The sequence below is a fragment of the Cyclopterus lumpus genome, chromosome 22 (genome assembly GCF_009769545.1).
Source record: "Cyclopterus lumpus isolate fCycLum1 chromosome 22, fCycLum1.pri, whole genome shotgun sequence".
In the NCBI taxonomy this organism is placed as follows: domain Eukaryota; kingdom Metazoa; phylum Chordata; class Actinopteri; order Perciformes; family Cyclopteridae; genus Cyclopterus; species Cyclopterus lumpus.
Window position 1 is genome coordinate 22,612,209 of NC_046987.1, and position 18,323 is coordinate 22,630,531.

At 45.7% G+C, this 18,323-nt stretch overlaps 1 protein-coding gene across 1 annotated transcript in view; it reads left to right on the plus strand.

The window, feature by feature from the left end:
• Nucleotides 1-7,650: 7,650 nt before the first annotated feature.
• Nucleotides 7,651-18,323, plus strand: part of coch (coagulation factor C homolog, cochlin (Limulus polyphemus)) — an 18,041-nt gene continuing 7,368 nt past the window's right edge. Inside the window, exons 1-5 of the mRNA XM_034525120.1 lie at nt 7,651-7,678; nt 7,757-7,798; nt 7,932-8,088; nt 8,945-9,078; nt 16,834-16,905. Coding sequence (XP_034381011.1) covers nt 7,651-7,678; nt 7,757-7,798; nt 7,932-8,088; nt 8,945-9,078; nt 16,834-16,905 — 433 coding nt within the window. The remainder of the gene's footprint in view (nt 7,679-7,756; nt 7,799-7,931; nt 8,089-8,944; nt 9,079-16,833; nt 16,906-18,323) is intronic.

Genomic DNA, 18,323 nt, shown 5'->3' on the forward strand with positions numbered 1-18,323 from the left:
CTCGCTGGGCGATCGACACCAGCTCAGCATCATCAGCTTACCGTCTGCTGCTTCATGGGAATAAACTCTGCATAGTTTTCCTGACGGCCGCTGAAGAAACAGTCAGTAAGACGCTGAGTTTCCTGTTTGTTTACTGACTGAATGATTGGATCAATATATTGATGAATGAGTGATTGGCTAGCTGGTTTACCGACTGATTGATTGATTCAAATTCAAACAGAGTGAACGTCTTTACTGACTGTTAAATGGTAACTACTTTGCTAACTGGCTGCTGAGTAAACAGTTTTTACTGAATCACAAACTGTTTCATAACAATAACATGCAGTTTAGTGAGTAGCAGTTTATGGCTGACTGGTTTAACTGTTTAAACTCATTACTGACTGGTTTTCCCACTGGTTGAGTGATTTACTGGTTGTTGGTTCACTGTGTATTTACCAACTGGTTTTGACTGCCCCACAAGTGGAAGCCTGGTTTAAAGATTGTTTGCTGGTTTACTGACTGATTGACAGTTTCTAATGACTTGAGTATTTACTAGCTGACATGTACCTGGTTTACTAACTGGTTTACCTTTGGCCTGAGTACTTTGCTTACTGGGTAACTGGTTGACTGCTTTGCTGACTAATTTCACACAATTTATTCTCATTTAATTATTGTTCTGTCACCATGTATCATGTAATAAAGTAGTTAACTAGTTGACTGACTTTATTTGACTGTTTCATAACTGGTTTACCGACTGAGTGGTTTCATACAGTTTATTGAGTTTAAAGTTCACAGTATGATGTCATGGACATAAACAGCCTGTCAAACTGAATGGTTCTTTCAACCTGTTGACGACCAGTTAGTCGTGGTCTACTCGTACCAGACTAATGATTTTACCTGCCTGGTTTGTTCCTGTATTGGTGTGCAGTGACCAGGCTGGTTAAGAGACGTCTCATGTATGTGCGTGTGTATTTTAAAGTGTGTGAGTGTGTGTGTGTGTAGTTTAGTGAGCACGTGTAGTTTAGTGTGTGTGTAGTTTAGTGTGCACGTGTAGTGTAGTGTGTGTGTAGTTTAGTGTGCACGTGTAGTGTAGTGTGTGTGTAGTTTAGTGTGTGTGTAGTTTAGTGTGTGTGTGTAGTTTAGTGTGTGTGTGTAGTTTAGTGTGTGCGTAGTTTAGTGTGCACATGTAGTTTAGTGTGTGTGTAGTGTGTGTGTAGTTTAATGTGTGTAGTGTAGTGTGTAGTGTGTGTAGTGTGTGTGTAGTTTATAGTGTGAGTGTAGTGTAGTGTGTGTAGTTTAGTGTGTGTAGTTTAGTGTGCGCGTGTAGTGTAGTGTGTGTAGTTTATAGTGTGAGTGTAGTGTAGTGTGTGTAGTTTAGTGTGTGTAGTTTAGTGTGCGCGTGTAGTGTAGTGTGTGTAGTTTATAGTGTGAGTGTAGTGTAGTGTGTGTAGTTTAGTGTGTGTGTAGTTTAGTGTGAGTGTAGTGTAGTGTGTGTAGTTTAGTGTGTGTGTAGTTTAGTGTGTGTAGTGTGTGTGTAGTTTATAGTGTGAGTGTAGTGTAGTGTGTGTAGTTTAGTGTGTGTGTAGTTTAGTGTGTGTGTAGTTTAGTGTGTGTAGTTTAGTGTGTGTAGTTTAGTGTGCACATGTAGTTTAGTGTGTGTGCGTGTAGTGCGTGTAGTTTAGTGTGTGTGTAGTGTAGTGTGTGTGTGTGTAGTGTAGTGTGTTTAGTGTGTGTGTAGTTTAGTGTGTGTGTAGTGTAGTGTGTGTGTAGTGTAGTGTGTGTGTAGTGTAGTGTGTGTAGTTTAGTGTGCACGTGTAGTTTAGTGTGTGTGTGTAGTTTGGTGTGCATGTGTAATTTAGTGTGTGTGTAGTGTAGTGTGTGTAGTTTGGTGTGCACGTGTAATTTAGTGTGTGTAGTTTAGTGTGTGTAGTTTAGTGTGTGTGTAGTTTAGTGTGTGTGTAGTTTAGTGTGCATGTGTAGTTTAGTGTGTGTGTAGTTTAGTGTGCACGTGTAGTTTAGTGTGTGTGTAGTTTAGTGTGTGTGTAGTTTAGTGTGCGTGTAGTGTAGTGTGTGTAGTTTAGTGTGTGTAGTTTAGTGTGTGTGTAGTGTAGTGTGTGTAGTTGTGTGTGTGTAGTGTAGTGTGTGTAGTGTAGTGTGTGTAGTGTAGTGTGTGTAGTTTAGTGTGTGTAGTTTAGTGTGTGTGTAGTGTAGTGTGTGTAGTGTAGTGTGTGTAGTTTAGTGTGTGCCAACACAAGTCAACATTTCAGAAAATACAAAGGAGACAATGTCATGAACACAATAGAAAAATACAAATACAAAATAAAGCAGAACAAACAAATTAAAACAGGGGAAACAAAAAACTGCATAAAAGGATAAAAGCAGTTTTATAAAAATGTTTTTTAAGAAGTGATTTAAAAGAAGCTACTGATTCTGTCTTCTCCCCTCAGGGAGGTCGGTCCAAAGTCGAGGGCTCTGAAGGCAAAAGCACGGTCACCCTTTGATTTAAGCCTTGACTTTGGAACGGCCAGAAGGGCCTTGAAGGTTCTTGAAGGGCCTTGAAGGTTCTTGAAGGGCCTTGAAGGACCTTAAAGGGCCCCACCGGAGGATCTAAGGCTGCGAGCTGGCTCATATGGGGCTAACATTTCAATGATGTAGCTTGGGGCCAGACCCAGGCTACATCATTGAAATGTTAAAAAACATTCTAAAAGGAACAGGGAGCCAGTGGAGAGTCATGTGAAGGTCTGTTAGAGGCCAGGACTGGAGTCATGTGAAGGTCTGTTAGAGGCCAGGACTGGAGTCATGTGAAGGTCTGTTAGAGGCCAGGACTGGAGTCATGTGAAGGTCTGTTAGAGGCCAGGACTGGAGTCATGTGAAGGTCTGTTAGAGGCCAGGACTGGAGTCATGTGAAGGTCTGTTAGAGGCCAGGAATGGAGTCATGTGAAGGTCTGTTAGAGGCCAGGACTGGAGTCATGTGAAGGTCTGTTAGAGGCCAGGAATGGAGTCATGTGAAGGTCTGTTAGAGGCCAGGACTGGAGTCATGTGAAGCTGTCTGTTAGAGGCCAGGACTGGAGTCATGTGAAGGTCTGTTAGAGGCCAGGACTGGAGTTACGTGATGCCGTCTGTTAGAGGCCAGGACTGGAGTCACGTGAAGCCGTCTGTTAGAGGCCAGGACTGGAGTCATGTGAAGGTCTGTTAGAGGCCAGGACTGGAGTCATGTGAAGCCGTCTGTTAGAGGCCAGGACTGGAGTTACGTGATGCCGTCTGTTAGAGGCCAGGACTGGAGTCACGTGAAGCCGTCTGTTAGAGGCCAGGACTGGAGTCATGTGAAGGTCTGTTAGAGGCCAGGACTGGAGTCACGTGAAGCCGTCTGTTAGAGGCCAGGACTGGAGTCATGTGAGGCCGTCTGTTAGAGGCCAGGACTGGAGTCACGTGATGCCGTCTGTTAGAGGCCAGGACTGGAGTCATGTGAAGCCGTCTGTTAGAGGCCAGGACTGGAGTCATGTGAAGGTCTGTTAGAGGCCAGGACTGGAGTCATGTGAAGGTCTGTTAGAGGCCAGGACTGGAGTCATGTGAAGCCGTCTGTTAGAGGCCAGGACTGGAGTATTGTGAAGGTCTGTTAGAGGCCAGGACTGGAGTCATGTGATGCCGTCTGTTAGAGGCCAGGACTGGAGTCACGTGATGCCGTCTGTTAGAGGCCAGGACTGGAGTCATGTGATGCCGTCTGTTAGAGGCCAGGACTGGAGTCATGTGAAGGTCTGTTAGAGGCCAGGACTGGAGTCATGTGAAGCCGTCTGTTAGAGGCCAGGACTGGAGTCATGTGAAGCCGTCTGTTAGAGGCCAGGACTGGAGTCATGTGATGCCGTCTGTTAGAGGCCAGGACTGGAGTCATGTGAAGTCGTCTGTTAGAGGCCAGGACTGGAGTCACGTGAAGCCGTCTGTTAGAGGCCAGGACTGGAGTCACGTGAAGCCGTCTGTTAGAGGCCAGGACTGGAGTCACGTGAAGCCGTCTGTTAGAGGCCAGGACTGGAGTCACGTGAAGCCGTCTGTTAGAGGCCAGGACTGGAGTTACGTGATGCCGTCTGTTAGAGGCCAGGACTGGAGTCACGTGAAGCCGTCTGTTAGAGGCCAGGACTGGAGTCACGTGAAGCCGTCTGTTAGAGGCCAGGACTGGAGTCATGTGAAGCCGTCTGTTAGAGGCCAGGACTGGAGTCACGTGAAGCCGTCTGTTAAAGGCCAGGACTGGAGTTATGTGATGCCGTCTGTTAGAGGCCAGGACTGGAGTCACGTGAAGCCGTCTGTTAGAGGCCAGGACTGGAGTCATGTGAAGGTCTGTTAGAGGCCAGGACTGGAGTCACGTGAAGCTGTCTGTTAGAGGCCAGGACTGGAGTCATGTGAAGGTCTGTTAGAGGCCAGGACTGGAGTCATGTGAAGGTCTGTTAGAGGCCAGGACTGGAGTCATGTGAAGGTCTGTTAGAGGCCAGGACTGGAGTCACGTGAAGCCGTCTGTTAGAGGCCAGGACTGGAGTCATGTGAGGCCGTCTGTTAGAGGCCAGGACTGGAGTCACGTAATGCCGTCTGTTAGAGGCCAGGACTGGAGTCATGTGAAGCCGTCTGTTAGAGGCCAGGACTGGAGTCATGTGAGGCCGTCTGTTAGAGGCCAGGACTGGAGTCACGTAATGCCGTCTGTTAGAGGCCAGGACTGGAGTCATGTGAAGCCGTCTGTTAGAGGCCAGGACTGGAGTCATGTGAAGGTCTGTTAGAGGCCAGGACTGGAGTCATGTGAAGCCGTCTGTTAGAGGCCAGGACTGGAGTATTGTGAAGGTCTGTTAGAGGCCAGGACTGGAGTCATGTGAAGCCGTCTGTTAGAGGCCAGGACTGGAGTCACGTGATGCCGTCTGTTAGAGGCCAGGACTGGAGTCATGTGATGCCGTCTGTTAGAGGCCAGGACTGGAGTCATGTGAAGGTCTGTTAGAGGCCAGGACTGGAGTCATGTGAAGCCGTCTGTTAGAGGCCAGGACTGGAGTCATGTGAAGTCGTCTGTTAGAGGCCAGGACTGGAGTCATGTGAAGTCGTCTGTTAGAGGCCAGGACTGGAGTCAAGTGAAGTCGTCTGTTAGAGGCCAGGACTGGAGTCACGTGAAGCCGTCTGTTAGAGGCCAGGACTGGAGTCACGTGAAGCCGTCTGTTAGAGGCCAGGACTGGAGTCACGTGAAGCCGTCTGTTAGAGGCCAGGACTGGAGTCACGTGAAGCCGTCTGTTAGAGGCCAGGACTGGAGTTACGTGATGCCGTCTGTTAGAGGCCAGGACTGGAGTCACGTGAAGCCGTCTGTTAGAGGCCAGGACTGGAGTAACGTGATGCCGTCTGTTAGAGGCCAGGACTGGAGTAACGTGATGCCGTCTGTTAGAGGCCAGGACTGGAGTCACGTGAAGCCGTCTGTTAGAGGCCAGGACTGGAGTCACGTGAAGCCGTCTGTTAGAGGCCAGGACTGGAGTCACGTGAAGCCGTCTGTTAGAGGCCAGGACTGGAGTCAAGTGAAGTCGTCTGTTAGAGGCCAGGACTGGAGTCACGTGAAGCCGTCTGTTAGAGGCCAGGACTGGAGTCACGTGAAGTCGTCTGTTAGAGGCCAGGACTGGAGTCACGTGAAGCCGTCTGTTAGAGGCCAGGACTGGAGTCACGTGAAGCCGTCTGTTAGAGGCCAGGACTGGAGTCACGTGAAGCCGTCTGTTAGAGGCCAGGACTGGAGTCACGTGAAGCCGTCTGTTAGAGGCCAGGACTGGAGTAACGTGAAGCCGTCTGTTAGAGGCCAGGACTGGAGTTATGTGATGCCGTCTGTTAGAGGCCAGGACTGGAGTCACGTGAAGCCGTCTGTTAGAGGCCAGGACTGGAGTAACGTGATGCCGTCTGTTAGAGGCCAGGACTGGAGTAATGTGATGCCGTCTGTTAGAGGCCAGGACTGGAGTCATGTGAAGCAGTCTGTTAGAGGCCAGGACTGGAGTCACGTGAAGCCGTCTGTTAGAGGCCAGGACTGGAGTCACGTGAAGCCGTCTGTTAGAGGCCAGGACTGGAGTCATGTGAGGCCGTCAGTTAGAGGCCAGGACTGGAGTCATGTGATGTCGTCTGTTAGAGGCCTGGACTGGAGTCACGTGAAGCCGTCTGTTAGAGGCCAGGACTGGAGTAACGTGATGCCGTCTGTTAGAGGCCAGGACTGGAGTAATGTGATGCCGTCTGTTAGAGGCCAGGACTGGAGTCATGTGATGCAGTCTGTTAGAGGCCAGGACTGGAGTCACGTGAAGCCGTCTGTTAGAGGCCAGGACTGGAGTCATGTGATGTCGTCTGTTAGAGGCCAGGACTGGAGTCACGTGAAGTTGTCTGTTAGAGGCCAGGACTGGAGTCATATGAAGCCGTCTGTTAGAGGCCAGGACTGGAGTCACGTGAAGCCGTCTGTTAGAGGCCAGGACTGGAGTCATGTGAGGCCGTCTGTTAGAGGCCAGGACTGGAGTCATGTGATGTCGTCTGTTAGAGGCCAGGACTGGAGTCACGTGATACCGTCTGTTAGAGGCCAGGACTGGAGTCATGTGATGTCGTCTGTTAGAGGCCAGGACTGGAGTCACGTGATACCGTCTGTTAGAGGCCAGGACTGGAGTCATGTGAAGCCGTCTGTTAGAGGCCAGGACTGGAGTCACGTGACGCCGTCTGTTAGAGGCCAGGAGTCATGTGAAGCCGTCTGTTAGAGGCCAGGACTGGAGTCATGTAAAGCCGTCTGTTAGAGGCCAGGACTGGAGTCATGTGAGGCAGTCTGTTAGAGGCCAGGACTGGAGTCATGTGAAGCCGTCTGTTAGAGGCCAGGACTGGAGTCATGTAAAGCCGTCTGTTAGAGGCCAGGACTGGAGTCATGTGAGGCCGTCTGTTAGAACCAGTCAGAAGCCGAGCTGCTGCATTCTGGACTAGTTGGACGGAGTTACAGTAGTCGAGTCGGGAGAAGATGAGTCCATGAATGACTTCTTCCAGGTCTGAGCGTGACAGTATGGGTTTGATTTTTGAGACTATTCTTAATTGAAAGAAGCAGGACTGGACAAGTGTAGTGTAGTGTGTGTGTAGTGTAGTGTGTGTGTGTGTGTAGTTTAGTTTGTGTGTGTGTAGTGTAGTGTTGTGTGTGTAGTGTGTGTGTAGTTTAGTGTGTGTGTAGTGTGTGTGTGTGTGTGTAGTGTAGTGTGTGTGTGTAGTGTGTGTAGTTTACTGTGTGTGTAGTTTAGTGTGTGTGTAGTGTGTGTGTAGTGTAGTGTAATGTGTGTGTAGTGTAGTGTGTGTGTAGTGTAGTGTGTGTAGTGTGTGTGTAGTTTAGTGTGTGTAGTGTAGTTAGTGTGTGTGTAGTGTGTGTGTAGTGTGTGTGTAGTTTAGTGTTTGTAGTGTAGTTAGTGTGTGTGTAGTGTAGTTAGTGTGTGTGTAGTGTAGTGTGGTGTGTGTGTAGTGTAGTGTGTGTGTGTAGTGTAGTGTGTGTGTGTAGTTTAGTGTGTTTGTAATCGTGCAGCTTGTATAGACCAGAGGTTTCTCTCCACTCTTCCCGGTCTTCCAGGTGTTCCAGGTCTTCCAGGTGTTCCAGGTCTTCCAGGTGTTCCAGGTGTTCCAGGTGTTCCAGGCGTTCCAGGTCTTCCAGGTGTTCCAGGTGCAGAGATGTCTCAGGTGCTTCTCCTGCTGACAGGTGAGCTGCTCTGTTTGTTTTATCATATTTATTTTATTATGTATTTGTTGACGAGTTCTTCTCTCTTTTTATCTGAAGGCCTTTTCTTCTTCTCCTCAACGTCTGGATCAGAATCCAGTGGTGAGTCCTGTCTGTGACTTGTACATGGATTGTGTATATATAGATATACAGTATATACATATATATGTATATATATATATATATGTATATATAATCTTACAACCAATGTTAGCTGCTGTGTGTTGTGGGTCAGTGCCATTCCCGGTGACCTGTGTGACCCGCGGAGCCGACCTGGTGGAGGGCGGCCTGCTGGTCTCGTGTCCTCCAGACTGCCCCCAGTGGAAGGTGTCGGTGTTCGGGACGGAGGTCTACGCCTCCGTGTCCTCCGTCTGCGGAGCGGCCGTCCACAGGTGAGACCTTTAACTTTCACACTGAAGCAGATCTCTGTGCTGATTGGTGGAAGCGGCTCGTCAGAGGGGTTTAGGGGCGGAGCTGGACCGCTGCAGATGTGACATAACAGCTGAACCTCAAGTAAACACCACCAGCACCAAGGAATGTGCAGGATTAAGATCTCAACCCTGAATGCCCTCCTTCCTCTGTAGAGGGCCACTGGGGGGGGGGGCTCCTTCCTCTGTAGAGGGCCACTGGGGGGGGGGCTCCTTCCTCTGTAGAGGGCCACTGGGGAGGGGGGGCTCCTTCCTCTGTAGAGGGCCACTGGGGGGGGGGGCTCCTTCCTCTGTAGAGGGCCACTGGGGGGGTGGCTCCTTCCTCTGTAGAGGGCCACTAGGACCTCCTTCCTCTGTAGAGGGCCACTGGGGGGGTGGCTCCTTCCTCTGTAGAGGGCCACTAGGACCTCCTTCCTCTGTAGAGGGCCACTGGGGGGGTGGCTCCTTCCTCTGTAGAGGGCCACTAGGACCTCCTTCCTCTGTAGAGGGCCACTGGGGGGGCTCCTTCCTCTGTAGAGGGCCACTAAGACCTCCTTCCTCTGTAGAGGGCCACTAGGACCTCCTTCCTCTGTAGAGGGCCACGTGGGGGCTCCCTTCCTCTGTAGAGGGCCACTAAGACCTCCTTCCTCTGTAGAGGGCCACGTGGGGCCTCCTCCCTCTACAAAGAGCCACAGGGGGGGGCCTCCTTCCAATAATAACAGACTTCATAATTCTCTTAATTTGTGTCATGTATTTCTTTTCTTAAATGATGTCTGATACTAAAGTAAAGAACCTAGAATCAGAAGCAGAAGGATGAAGTAATCGTTGATCTGCTTTTTAGGGGGATTCTGGGTCGGCCCGGCGGCTCCGTCAGGGTCCACAAGCTGCCGGGGCAACAGAACTACCTGAGATCCTACGCACATGGCATCCAATCACAGGCCCTGTCCCGCTGGACCGCCTCCTTCAGCCTCACCAGTAGGTTGCAGCCCTTTTGGTCCTCCAGTCAATCGGTTTGTTGATTGATTAGTTTATTGTCCATCATTCATGGAGTTGTTGGTCTGAAAAAAAAGAAGATAATTGAAGACATCCCATTGGACACTTTTTAGTGTCCGCAGCTGTGTATCTAGAGTCAACCTATAGGAACAGGGTCTTATACTGTATCTAGAGTCAACCTATAGGAACAGGGTCTTACACATACTGTATCTAGAGTCAACCTATAGGAACAGGGTCTTCTACTGTATATAGAGTCAACCTATAGGAACAGGGTCTTATACATACTGTATATAGAGTCAACCTATAGGAACAGGGTCTTATACATACTGTATGTAGAGTCAACCTATAGGAACAGGGTCTTAAACATACTGTATATAGAGTCAACCTATAGGAACAGGGTCTTATACTGTATATAGAGTCAACCTATAGGAACAGGGTCTTACACATACTGTATCTAGAGTCAACCTATAGGAACAGAGTCTTATACTGTATCTAGAGTCAACCTATAGGAACAGGGTCTTACACATACTGTATATAGAGTCAACCTATAGGAACAGAGTCTTATACTGTATATAGAGTCAACCTATAGGAAAAGGGTCTTATACTGTATCTAGAGTCAACCTATAGGAACAGGGTCTTATACATACTGTATGTAGAGTCAACCTATAGGAACAGGGTCTTATACTGTATATAGAGTCAACCTATAGGAACAGGGTCATATACATACTGTATGTAGAGTCAACCTATAGGAACAGAGTCTTATACTGTATATAGAGTCAACCTATAGGAACAGGGTCATATACATACTGTATGTAGAGTCAACCTATAGGAACAGAGTCTTATACTGTATATAGAGTCAACATATAGGAACAGGGTCATATACATACTGTATGTAGAGTCAACCTATAGGAACAGGGTCTTACACATACTGTATGTAGAGTCAACCTATAGGAACAGGGTCTTATACATACTGTATATAGAGTCAACCTATAGGAAAAGGGTCTTATACATACTGTATGTAGTGTCAACCTATAGGAACAGGGTCTTACACATACTGTATGTAGAGTCAACCTATAGGAACAGGGTCTTATACTGTATATAGAGTCAACCTATAGGAACAGGGTCTTATACTGTATATAGAGTCAACCTATAGGAACAGGGTCTTACACATACTGTATATAGAGTCAACCTATAGGAACAGGGACTTACACATACTGTATAAAGAGTCAACCTATAGGAACAGGGTCTTATACTGTATCTAGAGTCAACCTATAGGAACAGGGTCTTATATATACTGTATCTAGAGTCAACCTATAGGAACAGGGTCTTACACATACTGTATATAGAGTCAACCTATAGGAACAGGGTCTTATACTGTATCTAGAGTCAACCTATAGGAACAGAGTCTTATACTGTATGTAGAGTCAACCTATAGGAACAGGGTCTTATACATACTGTATCTAGAGTCAACCTATAGGAACAGGGTCTTACACATACTGTATATAGAGTCAACCTATAGGAACAGGGTCTTACACATACTGTATATAGAGTCAACCTATAGTAACAGGGTCTTATACTGTATATATAGTCAACCTATAGGAACAGGGTCATATACATACTGTATGTAGAGTCAACCTATAGGAACAGGGTCTTACACATACTGTATGTAGAGTCAACCTATAGGAACAGGGTCTTACACATACTGTATGTAGAGTCAACCTATAGGAACAGGGTCTTATACATACTGTATGTAGAGTCAACCTATAGGAACAGGGTCTTATACTGTATATAGAGTCAACCTATAGGAAAAGGGTCTTATACTGTATATAGAGTCAACCTATAGGAACAGGGTCTTATACTGTATATAGAGTCAACCTATAGGAACAGGGTCTTATACTGTATATAGAGTCAACCTATAGGAACAGGGTCATATACTGTATATAGAGTCAACCTATAGGAACAGGGTCTTACACATACTGTATGTAGAGTCAACCTATAGGAACAGGGTCTTATACTGTATATAGAGTCAACCTATAGGAACAGGGTCTTATACTGTATATAGAGTCAACCTATAGGAACAGGGTCTTATACTGTATATAGAGTCAACCTATAGGAACAGGGTCTTATACTGTATATAGAGTCAACCTATAGGAACAGGGTCTTATACTGTATATAGAGTCAACCTATAGGAACAGGGTCTTATACTGTATATAGAGTCAACCTATAGGAACAGGGTCATATACTGTATATAGAGTCAACCTATAGGAACAGGGTCTTACACATACTGTATGTAGAGTCAACCTATAGGAACAGAGTCTTATACTGTATATAGAGTCAACCTATAGGAACAGAGTCTTATACTGTATATAGAGTCAACCTATAGGAACAGGGTCTTACACATACTGTATGTAGAGTCAACCTATAGGAACAGGGTCTTATACATACTGTATATAGAGTCAACCTATAGGAACAGGGTCTTATACTGTATATAGAGTCAACCTATAGGAACAGGGTCTTACACATACTGTATGTAGAGTCAACCTATAGGAACAGAGTCTTATACTGTATATAGAGTCAACCTATAGGAACAGGGTCTTACACATACTGTATATAGAGTCAACCTATAGGAACAGAGTCTTATACTGTATATAGAGTCAACCTATAGGAACAGGGTCTTACACATACTGTATATAGAGTCAACCTATAGGAACAGGGTCTTACACATACTGTATATAGAGTCAACCTATAGGAACAGGGTCTTATACTGTATCTAGAGTCAACCTATAGGAACAGGGTCTTATATATACTGTATCTAGAGTCAACCTATGGGAACAGGGTCTTACACATACTGTATATAGAGTCAACCTATAGGAACAGGGTCTTATACTGTATCTAGAGTCAACCTATAGGAACAGAGTCTTATACTGTATGTAGAGTCAACCTATAGGAACAGGGTCTTATACATACTGTATCTAGAGTCAACCTATAGGAACAGGGTCTTACACATACTGTATATAGAGTCAACCTATAGGAAAAGGGTCTTATACTGTATGTAGAGTCAACCTATAGGAACAGGGTCTTATACTGTATATAGAGTCAACCTATAGGAACAGGGTCTTATACATACTGTATGTAGAGTCAACCTATAGGAACAGGGTCTTATACATACTGTATGTAGAGTCAACCTATAGGAACAGGGTCTTTTACTGTATATAGAGTCAACCTATAGGAACATAGTCTTATACTGTATATAGAGTCAACCTATAGGAACAGGGTCTTACACATACTGTATATAGAGTCAACCTATAGGAACAGGGTCTTATACTGTATATAGAGTCAACCTATAGGAAAAAGGTCATATACATACTGTATGTAGAGTCAACCTATAGGAACAGAGTCTTATACATACTGTATGTAGAGTCAACCTATAGGAACAGGGTCTTACACATACTGTATGTAGAGTCAACCTATAGGAACAGGGTCTTATACATACTGTATGTAGAGTCAACCTATAGGAACAGGGTCTTATACATACTGTATGTAGAGTCAACCTATAGGAACAGGGTCTTATACTGTATATAGAGTCAACCTATAGGAAAAGGGTCTTATACATACTATATGTAGTGTCAACCTATAGGAACAGGGTCTTACACATACTGTATATAGAGTCAACCTATAGGAACAGGGTCTTATACTGTATATAGAGTCAACCTATAGGAACAGGGTCTTATACTGTATATAGAGTCAACCTATAGGAACAGAGTCTTACACATACTGTATATAGAGTCAACCTATAGGAACAGGGTCTTATACTGTATCTAGAGTCAACCTATAGGAACAGGGTCTTATATATACTGTATCTAGAGTCAACCTATGGGAACAGGGTCTTACACATACTGTATATAGAGTCAACCTATAGGAACAGGGTCTTATACTGTATATAGAGTCAACCTATAGGAACAGAGTCTTATACTGTATGTAGAGTCAACCTATAGGAACAGGGTCTTATACATACTGTATCTAGAGTCAACCTATAGGAACAGGGTCTTACACATACTGTATATAGAGTCAACCTATAGGAAAAGGGTCTTATACTGTATGTAGAGTCAACCTATAGGAACAGGGTCTTATGCTGTATATAGAGTCAACCTATAGGAACAGGGTCTTATACATACTGTATGTAGAGTCAACCTATAGGAACAGGGTCTTATACATACTGTATGTAGAGTCAACCTATAGGAACAGGGTCTTATACTGTATATAGAGTCAACCTATAGGAACATAGTCTTATACTGTATATAGAGTCAACCTATAGGAACAGGGTCTTACACATACTGTATATAGAGTCAACCTATAGGAACAGGGTCTTATACTGTATATAGAGTCAACCTATAGGAACAGGGTCATATACATACTGTATGTAGAGTCAACCTATAGGAACAGAGTCTTATACATACTGTATGTAGAGTCAACCTATAGGAACAGGGTCTTACACATACTGTATGTAGAGTCAACCTATAGGAACAGGGTCTTATACATACTGTATGTAGAGTCAACCTATAGGAACAGGGTCTTATACATACTGTATGTAGAGTCAACCTATAGGAACAGAGTCTTACACATACTGTATATAGAGTCAACCTATAGGAACAGGGTCTTATACTGTATATAGAGTCAACCTATAGGAACAGGGTCTTATACTGTATATAGAGTCAACCTATAGGAACAGGGTCTTATACTGTATATAGAGTCAACCTATAGGAACAGAGTATTATACTGTATATAGAGTCAACCTATAGGAACAGGGTCTTACACATACTGTATATAGAGTCAACCTATAGGAACAGGGTCTTACACATACTGTATCTAGAGTCAACCTATAGGAACAGAGTCTTACACATACTGTATATAGAGTCAACCTATAGGAACAAGGTCTTATACTGTATATAGAGTCAACCTATAGGAACAGGGTCTTACACATACTGTATCTAGAGTCAACCTATAGGAACAGAGTCTTATACTGTATATAGAGTCAACCTATAGGAACAGGGTCTTATACATACTGTATCTAGAGTCAACCTATAGGAACAGGGTCTTATACTGTATATAGAGTCAACCTATAGGAACAGGGTCTTACACATACTGTATCTAGAGTCAACCTATAGGAACAGGGTCTTATACTGTATATAGAGTCAACCTATAGGAACAGGGTCTTATACTGTATATAGAGTCAACCTATAGGAACAGAGTCTTATACTGTATATAGAGTCAACCTATAGGAACAGGGTCTTACACATACTGTATATAGAGTCAACCTATAGGAACAGGGTCTTACACATACTGTATATAGAGTCAACCTATAGGAACAGGGTATTATACTGTATCTAGAGTCAACCTATAGGAACAGAGTCTTACACATACTGTATCTAGAGTCAACCTATAGGAACAGGGTCTTATACTGTATATAGAGTCAACCTATAGGAACAGGGTCTTATACATACTGTATCTAGAGTCAACCTATAGGAACAGGGTCTTACACATACTGTATCTAGAGTCAACCTATAGGAACAGGGTATTATACTGTATATAGAGTCAACCTATAGGAACAGGGTCTTACACATACTGTATGTAGAGTCAACCTATAGGAACAGGGTCTTATACATACTGTATCTAGAGTCAACCTATAGGAACAGAGTCTTATACTGTATATAGAGTCAACCTATAGGAACAGGGTCTTACACATACTGTATCTAGAGTCAACCTATAGGAACAGAGTCTTACACATACTGTATATAGAGTCAACCTATAGGAACAGGGTCTTATACTGTATCTAGAGTCAACCTATAGGAACAGAGTCTTACACATACTGTATCTAGAGTCAACCTATAGGAACAGGGTCTTATACTGTATATAGAGTCAACCTATAGGAACAGGGTCTTACACATACTGTATGTAGAGTCAACCTATAGGAACAGAGTCTTACACATACTGTATCTAGAGTCAACCTATAGGAAAAGGGTCTTACACATACTGTATCTAGAGTCAACCTATAGGAACAGAGTCTTACACATACTGTATCTAGAGTCAACCTATAGGAACAGAGTCTTACACATACTGTATCTAGAGTCAACCTATAGGAACAGAGTCTTACACATACTGTATCTAGAGTCAACCTATAGGAACAGAGTCTTACACATACTGTATATAGAGTCAACCTATAGGAACAGGGTCTTATACATACTGTATATAGAGTCAACCTATAGGAACAGGGTCTTATACATACTGTATCTAGAGTCAACCTATAGGAACAGGGTCTTACACTGTATATAGAGTCAACCTATAGGAACAGGGTCTTATACTGTATCTAGAGTCAACCTATAGGAACAGGGTCTTATATTGTATCTAGAGTCAACCTATAGGAACAGGGTCTTATACTGTATCTAGAGTCAACCTATAGGAACAGAGTCTTACACATACTGTATCTAGAGTCAACCTATAGGAACAGTCTTATACTGTATCTAGAGTCAACCTATAGGAACAGAGTATTATACTGTATATAGAGTCAACCTATAGGAACAGGGTCTTACACATACTGTATATAGTCAACCTATAGGAACAGGGTCTTATACTGTATCTAGAGTCAACCTATAGGAACAAAGTATTATACTGTATATAGAGTCAACCTATAGGAACACGGTCTTATACATACTGTATATAGAGTCGGGTTTACAGCTGGTCGTGGCATTCCATAGTTCAATTCAATTTCATTCAGTTTATTTTGTATTGCCTAAAATCACAAATTACAACCTCTCCTCAGAGGGCTTTACAATCTGTACACATACGACATCCCTGACCTTTGACCTCACATCGGATCAGGAAAAACTCCCCAAAAATAACCTTTGACAGGGAAAAAAGGGAAGAAACCTTCAGGAGAGCAACAGAGGAGGATCCCTCTCCCCGGATGGACAGATGAATAGATGTCATGTGACCAGATGAACAGAGTTACAGAGTTACATAAACACATTACATGAATATGACAATGTATGAATGGACCTCCAATCCATGAAACAGATGGAGAAAGAGAGGAGAGGGGGGGCATTATAAAGGACGCCGGACCCATGAAGCTAGGTCTTTGAGGCAGACAGAGAAAGAGACCAGGTCCAGGGCAGAGGCTGGATGCAGGAAGCAGGGGCAAGGAGTCAGGGGGCAGGGCCCAGGAGTCAGGACCAGCTTCAGACACCTCCAGGTCCAATGGACCCTATGAGACGTGAAGTCACAACGACTCCGGGGAGGAAGCAGAGTTAATAAGGTGCAATGGAGAGATGTAAATTCATCCATAAGGAGAGAGAGAAGAGGAGATAGGTGCTCAGTGTATCCTAAAACATCCCCCAGCAGCCTATAAGCCTATAGCAGCATATCAAGGGGCTGGACCAGGGCAAACCTGATTCAGCCCTAACTATAAGCACTATCAAAGAGGAAAGTCTTAAGTCTATTCTTAAATGAGGTGACTGTGTCTGCCTCCAGGACTGAAAGTGGAAGCTGGTTCCATAAAAGAGGAGCATGATAAATGAAGGCTCAATATGGTACTATGTTTTTACTTTTAGAACTGGCTGTAATGTTTTCCAGGTTGGATGTGAAGTAAACAAGACACCTACTGCAGCTTTAAATGTTTATTTTCTCTCAATATCGTGTTCTATACAAACATATTATTTATTATATAAACGTGTGTGTGACCAGAGCCTGTTGACGTCCCATTGGAGTTGACCAGTGACACCAGTACCACAGCTCTGTCTGACGCCGCTCTACCAGGTAAACATACGCGTTATTAATTATTATATTGCCAATCAGAGGTATAGACTCGAGTCACATGACTTGACAAAATCAAAAAGAGTCTTTGTGGAACCGGACATCCAATGCTTCTTCTTCTTCTTCTTCTTCTTCTCCTTTTTCTTCTCCTTCTTCTTTTTCTTCTTCTTCTTCTTCCGTTTCCGGTTGTGTGAGTGAGCATGGTGCGGAGTTGGAGTGGAAGTTCACTGCTTTGTGGTTCTTGTCTGGTTTCCATGATCAGGTGAGGTACAGAGCAGGTAGTAGTGTGTTCTTGGTGGTTGTGTGGGGGGATGGCGTCCTCTGAGACGTCACGCCCGACCCTCCGGCAGGGAGCCCGGGTCGTTCCGCCGGACAGCAGCGTGTCGGTGGAGGAGGTGCTGCTGGCTGTCGGGGAGCAGGTCGGACACGACAACCTTTCCTTCGCCTTGAGGATGAACAAGGCGGTGGTCGTGTTCATGAAGAGCGAGGCTTGTGTCCACCAGCTGGTGGAAAGAGGAGTGTTTATTCGGGGACAGCTTTGTGCAGGTGTCCCCGCTCTCAGTGCCCACCACGCGGGTCACCGTCTCCGGTGTTCCGCCGTTCATACCGAACGAGCTGTTAGAGGTTGAACTGCGCAGGTTTGGGAAGTTCGCGAGCAGATTTAAAACGATTAGTTGGGGCTGTAAGGACCCCAAACTGAGGCACGTGCTGTCTCTGAGACGGCAGGCCTTCATGTTCCTGGACTCGCCGACTCAGACCCTGGAGGTGTCGTTCCGGGTGAAGCACCTGGACGGGTCGTACATGGTGTATGCGAGCTCGGGGCAGATCAAGTGTTTTGAGTGCGGAGACGTGGGTCACAAGCGCTTCTCGTGTCCGCATAAGCAGCAGAAGAGTGCGGAAGCCCTGGCCGCGGACGCGGCGATCGCTGCGATCGCTGCGGCAGTCGCCGCGGATGCGCCGTTTCTCGCGGTCTCGTGTCCTCCACACAGCGGAACCCGCCGCGGACGGGTCTAGGGCTGTGCTCTCGCGGCCGGCCCCACCGCGGCCGGTCCCGTTGATGCGGTGGACCCCGCTGACGTAGCGGGTCCTGTTGTTGGGGTGGACCTCGCTGATGTAGCGGGTCCTGTTGTTGGGGTGGACCTCGCTGACGTAGCGGGTCCTGTTGTTGGGGTGGACCTCGCTGATGTAGCGGGTCCTGTTGTTGGGGTGGACCTCGCTGACGTAGCGGGTCCTGTTGTTGGGGTGGACCTCGCTGATGTAGCGGGTCCTGTTGTTGGGGTGGACCTCGCTGATGTAGCGGGTCCTGTTGTTGGGGTGGACCTCGCTGATGTAGCGGGTCCTGTTGTTGGGGTGGACCTCGCTGACGCGGCAGGGTCCTGTTGTTGGGGTGGACCTTGCTGACTCAGCGGGTCCTGTTGTTG